This window comes from Mesoplodon mirus, assembly GCF_964341445.2.
Source record: "Mesoplodon mirus genome assembly, chromosome: 6".
Classification (NCBI taxonomy): Eukaryota; Metazoa; Chordata; class Mammalia; order Artiodactyla; family Ziphiidae; genus Mesoplodon; species Mesoplodon mirus.
Genome location: NC_138982.1, coordinates 58,817,802 through 58,829,915, shown reverse-complemented (window position 1 = coordinate 58,829,915; position 12,114 = coordinate 58,817,802). Strand labels below are relative to the sequence as shown.

The 12,114-nt window shown below is 40.4% G+C and overlaps 1 protein-coding gene across 5 annotated transcripts in view; it reads right to left on the bottom strand.

Annotated features, from left to right (window-relative positions):
- TNIK (TRAF2 and NCK interacting kinase) overlaps nucleotides 1–12,114 on the bottom strand; it is a 418,711-nt gene that overhangs the window by 64,009 nt on the left and 342,588 nt on the right. For 3 of the 5 annotated variants that reach the window (XM_082624735.1, XM_082624739.1, XM_082624736.1), the window contains exons 14-15: nucleotides 10,170–10,358; nucleotides 1,034–1,198 (exon numbers count right to left, since the gene is read on the bottom strand). In XM_082624735.1, coding sequence (XP_082480861.1) covers nucleotides 1,034–1,198; nucleotides 10,170–10,358 — 354 coding nt within the window. The remainder of the gene's footprint in view (nucleotides 1–1,033; nucleotides 1,199–10,169; nucleotides 10,359–12,114) is intronic. The other 2 variants (XM_082624737.1, XM_082624738.1) reach the window with 1 other exon arrangement.

Below are 12,114 nucleotides of genomic sequence, written 5' to 3'. Positions count from 1 at the left end.
AAAAAAAGTACCCCATGGAAGGTTAGGCCTGGACTCATTATATACAAATAAAAACAAACAAGTGCCAAGCTGGCTGGTACTGAAAAATCTTGGACCTCATATACTAAAGGCAAACTTAAAACCAAGACTCCTGGATTGTATCTACTCTTAAACTCCAGTTCAGTTAGCATTATGTATTTCAAAGGTGACCTCAGAATATTCTGTGGAAGTGTTAACACAGGTGGATACCTGGAAGAAGTTTAAGACATTGGGGTGAAAACATCTATATTACCTTTATTTTTCATGAAATTTCATACTTCATTTCAATTCCTATTTCATTTTTGGTACATATAAAATCCTCTAAAACTTCCAGAAACTTCCTCCTTATCTAAAAGTGAAGATATCTTCTTTTCTTTTCCAAATAGCTTAAAACAATGGTTCTCAAACTTCAAAGTGCATCAGAATCACTTGGAGGCTATTAAACCCCAGACTGCCAGGCCCCAACCCTAGAGCTGCTGACCAGTAGGTCTGAGGTGGGCCTCAGAATGTGCGTTTCTACCAAGTTTTTGGCTGATGCTATGCTGCTGGCCCAGTGACCACACTTTGAAAACCACTGGCTTAGAAGACAGAATTTTACTTAACCTAGTCCATTTAATTTTTCCAGTTTCAGGCTCATGTGAAAATCCCGAGGAACAAAAGATAATATAATAGTTTATATGTATCAAAAGTCTACACAAATTTTAGTTTTGGTAATTATAACTAAAAGGATGCTCGTTCTGACCTGGCAGGAACTCCTCCGGGTCTCCAGAGAGGCAATTTTTACCAAGAAGTGACCTTGTGGTTGGCTTAAAGTTAAGGATGGTGCTTTTTTCTTTCTCACTCCTTCTCCTGCCCTTCACATTCAGTGGGGTCTCCTATCTTACTAGAGATTTGATATTAAAAGCCATGACTTGGTTGGACCCATGCCTGAATCCATGTTACAATTCCCTGGGCTTTTATTAGACTTTACTGTGTACCTGTTGAAAAAAGCCAGTGGAATGAAGTGAGGATGTACCTGGGGATCTACTGGTCTGAGCATGGGGGGTGTCCGAGCAGGCTGAACCCCACTGATGCTGAAGGACTCCGACCGTGGGGGCAGGTTGGGGTCTGATATCCTGTTGGCAACCTTGTGAGGCATGGCAGGTGAACTCTGACGGTTGAGCCTTGACCGTTCTTCTACCTAGAAGCCAAAAAATGAAAAAAGAAAGAAAAAAAGAGTACCTCAATGGATGGAAGCTGATTTACTTCCTAGTTAGGACTTTCTGTAGTCACCTGCACAGCCATTTTGCATCCCTCTGATCAAATCACTTTAGAAAGCTGAAGCTCTCCCTATCTGCTCTGCAACAGAAGTTTGCAAAAAGCTCTTTCTGTCAGAGTAAATACTAGCATGAAGAACTCACAGCACACTTAAGCCATCATCCTTCCATCACCCATTATCTCGTGCTATTCCGTTGGCTGGGAATTAGGGATCTGCTTAAGAGTTCACCGTGCGTTAGTTGGAACACAGTCCTGCTAATCGGTCACAAAGCCAGGGGTCAGTGAGGGAGAGAGGTAACTATGGCGGGCATTACGATTGCTTGGGGAAAATAGAAAACTGCTCTGAGCTGACTCATGGGACAGGGCAGGGAAGAACACAGGAGGGCTGGCAGGAGGATGAGCTGAGCGTACTCACCGCCATTGATTTCTTCACATGCCCTACTCATGGGCAAGTGGGCCTCTCAGGCAGCACACTCAATGAGCATGGCCTGTCTTATTATTATTTTTTTTATTTTTTATTTTTTTGTGGTACGCGGGCCTCTCACTGCTGTGGCCTCTCCCGTTGCGGAGCACAGGCTCCGGACACGCAGGCTCAGCGGCCATGGCTCACGGGCCCAGCCGCTCCGCGGCATGTGGGATCTTCTCAACCAGGACACGAACCCATGTCCCCTGCATTGGCAGGCGGACTCTCGACAACTGCGCCACCAGGGCAGCCCTGGCCTGTCTTAAACTGACTTCCCGTCTCATTTTCTTTTTCTCTCTTTTTCTCCCTTTCTTTTCAGGTGCCTCTCCCGGCTCTCTAGAATACACTGTCCCAGCACCTTCCTTCCATTCCAGCCTGGGCTCCACTACCTCCCTCTACCCTCCTCTTGCCTGTTTCTCCACACATGGCATTCATTCTTGCTACTCCTCCTCTCCTCTTCCTCCTCCAACCCTCTCTCCTTTCTGGACACTTCATTTCCTTGTCATTCCCTTTCTGCAGAGTCTCTCTCAGCCCAGAGGGGATAACTGATCAGAAGTGCTTTACAGGGAAGGCTCTCTTTACAGGTAAAAGTTACCCTTGGTAACTTATTTGCTGCAGACAGACTGTGGCAGAGGACAAATTAAAGGAAATTTTAGATAAACAAAATGTACACTGCAAGACATGATTTAAAATCTTCGACAGCTTTAAGAGGTCTAGCACTTTTCTTCCAGGTCCACCTTGTCCTGCCCTCTATTTCTTTAGGGTCAATTTGACAGTTGTAATTTCCAAATTCACGGGGGCAATGCACCCCACCCTGATGACCCGTAACTCTCTTCTGCCGACTCACTATCTTTGTGTTGCAAGAGCCTGTCATGGAACCCACATGCAGGTCCTCAAGACATATTTGTATGTCTCAGCTAAGAGCTTTTTTATCTATTTTACTTCCTGATTGGAAAGGAAAATTCAAAAGAGCTATTCTTTCCCATCCTCCCTACCTTATTTTGAATCTTCCTAGAGGCAGACTCAGTCTCATATACAAAATAAGTCTGTTTTTAAAACTCTCAAATCAACTACAAACATGTTAACATGTTAAGATGTGCCATAGTGTAGAAAACCACCCTCTTGCCTCTACTTAGTGGTAATTTGAACACCTCTTCCCTGACCGTGGTTGTGCAGGGTACATACAATTGGCATCTAGTTGACTTTGGTTTTGAAATTCCACGTCCCAGAAGCTTACCACATACCAAGTAAGATTAGCTGCAAAAAGCCAGGAATATAAACCAGAACATGTATACTTTGTATGTGTATGTGTGCAAAGTATTATGTCAGCAATAATGGGCTATTATTGCATTGAGCAAAAGGAAATAACAAAGCCCGACTTGAGATAAGACCACAAAGAAGAGAAGGTCCTGCAAAGACAACCACAGATAAACTGAGACAAAGGCATGCAATGTATTGCTTTTCCAAATACTAGACTCTTTGAAAAGAAGGTGACTCTTTCCAGATGACTGGAACTAGTCAAATATTAACCATTTTCTTATTTCCAGGGAAGATCATTAAATAGATGAATCACATGTATAAGTACCCCTCACTATCTGAACTCTCACCATCCAAACCATTGCTGTCTGAGGTCAGGAATCCAAGAGGTTTGGACTCATTTTCAGATAAATGCCTGGCTATCCAAACTATAGCCACTTATTACCTGACATTTAGGAACCAAATATTATAAGGGAGTGAAGAGTACTTGCTATTATTGTTTTTTTTAGCTGTAAAGTATCCTCAGACTGTTTTAAACCCACATTCAGAAACAGCACATTAAAAATAACAGTCTAAAAGTCTGTCCCCCAAGACTCCATCTTGAACAAAGAAATTATATTTGAGATAAAGAATTTTTTTGGCAACTGCCAGTAACAAGGCTCCAGTAAAGGCAGCACCTTTGTCTCTAATAGGACCATGGGCCACACGGGCCCTAAAGCTGTTGTTAGAAATGAATGGGGCACAAAGTGGGGTGCTAATTTTCACAGGCAGTTAATGGGTTTGATTAGTCAAGTGTAGCTATCACTAATGTACTTCTAGTAACATTTCCTATGCCTTCTCTAAGTTAGTTTAATACTAAATCCTACCATCATTATGTTTCAGTTTGTGCCATCATAAAATATATGGTGTGAATAATCTATTGTTATACTCAGCAGATTATTTCAGGATAAGTCCAATGTGGTGAAATTTCCTGGGTTGAAGTTTGTCCAAAGAAATTTGAAAATCTATGCGACAGGTGTAACTGAGGCATCCGGCTACTTTGTCTCAAGAAAATTTTGTCCTAAAGTCTTTAGGAAGATAATGCTGCCTGTTGCTTTTGCACCAAAGGGTACTGGAGAAAATATATCAAATTAAACATCCAAATAACAGTTTCAAATGGACAGAGGGGAAGCTGGCCCTTCTGCTTATTTTGCTACTGGGCAAAGGCCTGTCTCCTGATTCATCACATCTTATATCTACTAACTGAACAGTGAGTGAGACAAAAAGAAGGTGTTTTCCCCCAGATTAAGAATATATTGTGATTAAAAACTGGCTTACAATCAAGATATGTTTCAGTCTGCCTTTCATGATACTAAAAAAATAAAATCTATTAGCTGAGCCTTTGCTCCAACCTCCTGCTGCCAAGAAGTTGTAAAATATCTTAAGTACCACCAAAAAAGAGTGTTCTAGTAGCATCAGATAAACAGTGTCCAGGTGCTAGACCATAACAACAAGACATTTATAACAAAGGATTTCACACTTGACGGGATTATCAATAAATACAGAGAACAATACTAGAAGAGACTGATCAATTTTACTATAGAATCAGGTTCTTTTCTTATTAAAAGGATCATTTTAACATCAAAACTAAAATAACTTTGGAGAGGTTTGGATAACCTCCACAGAAATGCTATACTATTTATTACAGCATTACGGGGAGAAAGAAAAAATAACTGTGGTCTCAGAAATAAAATTCTGCTCCAGGCAGGACTGTATTATCCACTGGGTACTAAAAGAGTGATGTCTAAGGCCTTTGAGATATATAAAAGTCGCATGAATACAGACGACCTGAAAAGAAACATGTTAATTACAGGATTTGAAAAAATTTCAAAATAAATAAAAATACATTGAAACATATATAAGTGTAAACATTATATCAATGTCAACTGTTAAATTGTTTTGTACATTTGAAAACAATTTATAGCTTCCAGTGTCTCACTTAGCAATAATGAATGATAGCTGCTGAGAGAGAATTTCAAAACAAAATTATAAAAGTAATTTTTAAAATGTTGATGACAAAATATATTTACTATGTCATATGGGTGCATTTTAATAATACTTTATATGACTGTAGGGTCTGTGGGGTTTACGAAGCTCTTAGAAGGCCTGCCTTAAGAGCTAATATGTGGTGAATTGAACACAATCGTACGGGAATACTTTTTCCCCAACTGGACAAAACAATTTGATTTTTGTCTTTACTGGCAATGTTGGAGGAAGAGAAAGAAATCCAATGATTTTTAAGTCCTCGTTAGGTACTCTGACCCTGCAGTCACAGGGCACATGAAGAGTTGAGTCACGTTGTCTTTTGGCAAAACCACATGGGCAGATGGCTGCTGAGTAAGACTGGTGCTATTCCTTCTCTGGGGCACCTTTGAGGACAGGGGAGGCTCTCATTCATAGGGAATGCTTAAAATGTAATCTTGTCTAAAGATAAGGGCCTGGACTACTTTTCCAAGATCTACTCCTAACCACTGATTGCACAGAAAAGTACAGATCCTCATGTGAATGGAGCACATAACTTAAAAGTAATGAGGCAAATCTTTGGCAAGCTGAGATGGGAAATTAAAAAGTGTGTATCTATCACCAGGGAGAGGTAAGTGGAAGAGATGGGAGATGCATGAGAACTGCTCATGTGAAATCCCAACCAGAAACAACAGGGGCAAAACACTTATTCCTTGTGGGCAACAACGGCCTTGGGAGCAAAATAGAAATATGTTGAATCATGTATTTCATTTGCATTTGTACAGCACTTACAGTTTCAATGGCACATTCACATACATGGTTGCCCAGGATCCTCCCAACCTTGAGACAGGAAGTACAGGTGGGGAGGCTGCACCTCAGGAAGACTATGAGACTTCCAGGTCACAAAGACTGTAAGTGGAAGAACTTGAACTCAAATAAGCTCTTTCCTATTTCCTGTCAGGTCTCTCTCATGCTAAATCTTAAGAGAGATAAGTAGAAACTGAAGAAAGATGGGAAAAGAGCCATAAACTCTCTAAATAGTAATATGGGACCTCATATATAAAATAATTCATATAAAAAGAAAAAACCATCAATGTAGAGCAGAGAAAACAAGTGGAGAAGAGTTCTTATGTATAAGGATTTCAAAATCCAATGGGCTGATGGGATATAAAGAGAAATCTTGGCCCATCATTTGCCAAATAAAACCATGCCCAGATGACTGGCATGCATCAGAGAGAAAGAACATGATGAAGTGTTAAAAAAAAATTAAAATACCATCTCATGCAATACTCATGTAGACAGAGCATTCTGTCACTGCTGTGTGCTGGTGAAAATAAAAAAAATTATTGCCAGGCCAAGACAATCACATGCCATTATAAGAAACAGGAATATGTACCATTATAAAGAAAGGGCATTATAAGAAAAGGAATATCCATCTTTCAAAAAGTGCCAGTGGGAAAAAAAAACCCTTCAAATTTTGCTGATTTTTAACAGAATATCATATTGATGTTTTCACAAAACAAATCTGACTTCCATTCCAATCTAGAAATGGCAGAGAATTTGAAAGGGGTGAGAATGCCCCCCACTCCTCCTTTTAATGGAGACATTAATGTTCCTTTCTGGCTGAAATCTGAAAATCAAAGTCAATGTAACATTTAGGACAACTAGAATACTCAGTAAAAGGAGAGAGAGAAGAGCTCAAGATTTGCCAATAACCAAGTATTTTCATTTGTTCTTACTACATCCGACAGATTAATAAGAAAGGAAATGAGAAATGTGATGATTTATGTTTTACAAAATGAAGCAACGAAAACATGGAGGATGAAACATTATAATAATATTACACTGCTAATGAAAAAAATGTCGATTGGAAATAAGGAAAAGTAAGTGGATGGAAAAGTAATCAAAGAAGGAAAAACCACCCTGATGAGAAGGTACAGAGCTGAGTTAGAAAACAAATATGGGAGCAGATTACAGAAGAGGCTGCTGTGGGTGGAAGATGGCCCGGTGGTGTCTTCAATGGTATATGGGGCAAAAAAGCCCAGACCCTCTATCACAGGAGACCATGGTATAGCTGCTGCCTATCCATCCCTGGTGAGGATATTTTCAAATTTATATCCTCGCAGAGGATGCCTTTGAAAAAGAAAATGGTACTTTTATTCTACCTCCAAAAGAGAGTTTAACCCAGGTTATTTTTATTGGTTGATAATTAAGATACTGCTGAGCTAGAAATTCTGTCCATATCTGAAGTCTTGAAATGTATTTCACTGTCTGGCTCCTTTCAACCCCACCTACCTCCTACTATAAGAAAAGAAACCTGTAAATAAAGCTCTAGAAGAAAAGTTCATACACTGCTGATTAGAATCATTGAGAGATCAGGAAAATAAGGATTCTCACACTAATTTTTACTCCCACTTTAAGAAGTGGGTGTTAAAAAATGATGAATTAAACTAAAGCAGACAATTATTTGTACTTATTTGTATACCAGTTGCTCCAATCCCCAATTTAGCACTGTCACTCATTCTATCATCTAAATGTTTCATCTTTCTTCTAAAATATGAATACCCACTCTAAGACTTGGGAATTGTTTCATGGGTAGGTGGTTAGTTGGAAGCTGGATTATGTTAAACACACCCAGGAGGATAGGATTAAATCTAAAATCCTAAAAGAATGTTCCCACATGTCTAAAAGTCCATGAAGCCCAAAGGAAGAACTCCAGCTGTCAGGAAGCCAGGGACCTTGGAAGATGTCACCCACCAGATGTGGCCCAGACTTAGGATGGCCCGGGAACCTCACATCGGGTGTGCTTGATGATACAGCCATGCTGTCTGCACTCCCACTGGCTATGTTTCCTTTACTGCTAGGAGCCTGGCTGAGAAGCACAGGGGAATTAAGAGGTCTACAAAACTGCCCTGATGATATCTGCAAAGATTTGCCTCCAGGAACGGCATGGCTTCTCAAAGCTTGGGAACTGTGAATTCGTTCTGAAGAGAGAGGACAGGCCAGGAAATTTAATGATGAGGACAAATAGCAATTAGAAAATAATAAAGTCAAAATGTTTAAGTTCAAATCAACACATGCTGGGTAGAGGTGGAAAGAAGGAAGTGGAAACTGCTTTATGTTTTCCCCCCTTTTCTGGTACATTTGTGCATGAGGGAGCTGCACAAGGGACAGAAGAAATTCTGGTATGCTTTGCAAGGCATCATGGTCTTCTCCAATGGGATCTGTTGGTGTCCGTTTCCTAAACTCATGCTTGGGGCTGGGAGCACTGAAGGTCAGGTGGTCATGCACCAAAGAGAGGTCATTCAGTGATGTAGCACTTCTTAGAGGAGTCAAGGTACTTGTATGGATGCATGAATTCATGCCCCTCCTGCCCCGAGGTACACATGAGTCTCTAAGGCCCTCCTTACTTGCTGTAATGGATAACTGGGGGCTCATCACTTTGGAGATGCTGGGAGAGGACACATAAATGACCTTAAGTCCTGACTCTTGAGTTGGGCTACATCTTTGGAAGCGAGATCGCTTTGTTGATCTCACTGTGGTCCTTGAGGCTCCCTGAGGCTTCAGTTGCTCTTCAAGACCAAGTCTAATAGGATAAGCTGGTCCATCTTTCTTCCATGAGCGATGCTCAAACAGGGGTCTTGATCTGGAATCATTAATTTCTGCAGGTGCTACTGGCATTAGCTTAGGAGAGGCTAGTTTTTCAGCCTCTCAATACCTGCCATGATCATGAGCTGTGAGTCTGGCTTAGCTGAGGGTTTCAGCTTGATGTGGCTAAAGAATGGTTTAGCAGTGGAGGAAGGTGACACATCTCTGCTAGCCAGGAACCACATCAGCTGCTGTTTAACAGCATAGTGATTGTGCTTAGCTGGAAGAACAGGTGGGTTATTAAGGGGCTGGTGCTGTACCTGGGAGTAGGATCACAAAATTGAATTACTGACCTGGGAGAAAGAGGCAGTTGTTACAGACATAGGTAAATACAAATTGCATTCATAGACTCTAAGGGAAAGTGATCAAAAACGTTCTTGACACTGAATGACTTTTCTCTACAGATTTAGTTTTTAAGTTTTAAAAGTTATTAGTTTTGTAAAAATAGTCTAAAATCATTATAAAGGATTTAAACATAAATACATAAAAGTATTAAAAAGTTTAAAGAAAAAAACTCTATAGTTTCTACTTCCCATAAACAGCCATTATTAGCGTTAGGACAACATAATTTCAAGCATTTTCTATACATATGTAAGATAGAGCAGAAAATTAAAAATTATACAAATAGGATCTTACATAAGAAATCAGGTTCTGGAATATTGTAGTCTAGATAACTTGAAATAAGCTCTAGCTATAAATATCTGAAGATACTAGAAGAAAATGCAGAGTAATATAAATCACCCTTTCAAATGACTAGTTATGCTCACAAGAAAATAAAGGAAATCATTAGTTGCCACATTAATGACAGAACTGAAAACCAGGGTGTCAGGCATATGAGATGACACAGTGACTTCCTGGAAGGGTTGTTGATCTTGGCGAGAGTTATTATTTTGTTTGTTTTCCTTACTCATTTGGTTACCACCTTTTTTTTTCCTACTATTCAAATAATTTGTAATGAGATTTTTAAATAGCTCATCACAGAGTCAAGTTCCTGAAAATTCTTTCTTAGTCTAGTAGTTAAGCAAATGAAGGACCATTACTTTGAAAGTATTTGCAAAAGAAATATAAATGACCTCTGACCCGGTAAGTGAACCATAATCACAAGTCTGGGTCCAACTGTGTGTTCACTGTTACCACAGAACATGGAATGTTAGTGACAATACTAATGATCACTTTTAGGGTCTAGGTATGGATAGGAAATGATCCTACCTAGAATTCCTTAAGTCTTAAGTCATATTCTTCCATGAAAAAGTCACTAAAAATCCTCCTGTCACAAACTCAATTGGATTCCAATAAGGAAAAGGATTTTCTACTTCCTGTTGTTACTTACAAAAAAAAGAACAAATGGATTAAGGTAGAGAAATAATGTTACAGTTCTTCCCAAAGCAAAGCATGTGTGTCTCATAATGAATTATTTTCCAACTTTGTAGCACTTGTTTAACTCTCTATTTCTACTGGAGAAACTCACTATGGCCAATTTCCCCAGTACAGCATAGGTACAGGCTGTACTTGCTTGCTGACTTACCTCCTTGGCCCACGCTGGTTTCTCACTAGGACTCATCCCTTCTTTGTAATGGTACAGTGGCTTCTTCTCCACAGGCCTCTGCTCCTGCCGCTGATGCTGAAGGGAAACCAAGTAGTCTCTCTCTTGCTTTAGCTGTCTCTGTAGTCTTTCTGCTTGTCTCTGTTCTTCCAACTGTTTACGCTTATATTCCTGTCCAGATCAGGAAAGAAGAACAAAGAAAAGGCTAAATCACCATACAGAAACCATTGGCCAGTACCAGTGAAGCATGCAATGGAACCAAAAGAGATGATAAATAACAAAGGACCTTAATACCAACAGAACCACAAGAGGACATCAGGATATGCCATAGAGATAAACTACAGCCTTGGGTTAGCATCTGCACAGAATGTGGCATTTAATGAAAACACTATTGTTTTAATGGCAACCCCTACAGAATACCACCCTTTGCAAAGTGACTTGCCCTTGATGAATTGTAACCAAGAAAGTGGCAATAACGAGGACATTTGGATGGTCAGCACGCAACCCCTATAAGGAACCGTCCACTTCCTGGTTTAGTAATTAAATCATTCAAACATGTACAATTAAGTACAAAACGAAATAAGTACCTAAAGATACTGCCTAAATCATCTTTTGTTTAACAAAACTTGGACCAACGAAACCATTAGCAAAAACCATGTAGGCTAAAAAAATATCACAGTGCCACTGAATAAAAAGTTCAGTTAAAAAAAAGATACACCAAGAAGCTCATTTGGAGAGCAGTGCAATAATAATAATAAAAAGTACTTCAAGTAGAAGCCGCCTGAGCAGGGAACACAAAATGTTCCCATCGTAAGGGTAAAACTAATAGCCTGCAAATGAAATATGACTACAGAGCTGAACGGGTTCTTATGGAAGAGGGGTGCTTTGCTGTGATTGTATTCCAGCATGTTGCAAATGACCTCAAACATTACTCTGCAATAAACACAGTGGGTCTCAAAAACAGTCTGAACTTATTATAAGGTTGGATTCATGTTAAAGTTTCACAAGTAGCTGGAGTTAATAAAGAATGCATAACAAGTATATTAAACATATTGACTCAGCACACTGGGTCAGGAAACGAATTAAGTTTTAGGAGATTTTCCAGGTCCATGAGGCTTGGAGGATCCCCTCCTTCCTGACTGGCATGTTAGAGGAGAACACACACACACACACACACACACACACACACACACACACACACACACACACACACACACACACACACACACACACACACACACACACACGTGCGCGATGAACACAGAGCAGGTCAGCTGCCTTGGCTTTCCCATTACCAGAAGTAGAGCTTGTTCATGCAGTAGCTGCTGCTGCAAGATCTCTAACTGTCTCTGCTCCTCCTCTAACTGTCGCCTGATGTACTCCTGGAGAGGTAGGTGGCAGAGAATTCAGAGGAACACAACGAGAGAAAGAGAGAGAGAAAAAGAACCGGTAATTTCAAAGGTGACAAGAGCTGCCAAGTGAAGTGTGGAAGGAAGGAAGGGAAAAAAATACCCAGACACCTCCTCACTAAACAGCAAAGGTACCCCGCACCGAAGCAAAAGCGTTTCAATGCAGTCAAAAGCACAAGCCCTCGACCTGCAACTGCAGCGGATTGAGATGGCTCGGTGCTTTGCGGTTACTCTTTGGTTTGGAGAACCGAGCTCTATTTTAAAACTTTTCATGGCAGCTTCCCTCTTTAGGGGCTACCTGAAATTAACAATGCTATAAAGTTCAGAGGCTCCTGTGCAAGCAGCAGGGGTAAAATAATGGTTGCGTGCCATCACGCACTGCCTTTGTAACGGAACCATCTTGCAGTGTCACTGCACCGTCAGAATGAGAGTCTAACAAAGAGAGAAAGGGCCTGCATCGATGGCTCCAAGTCCTGGAGACCAGAGTTGCCTGAGCAGAAAAGCTCTTCTGAAGCGAT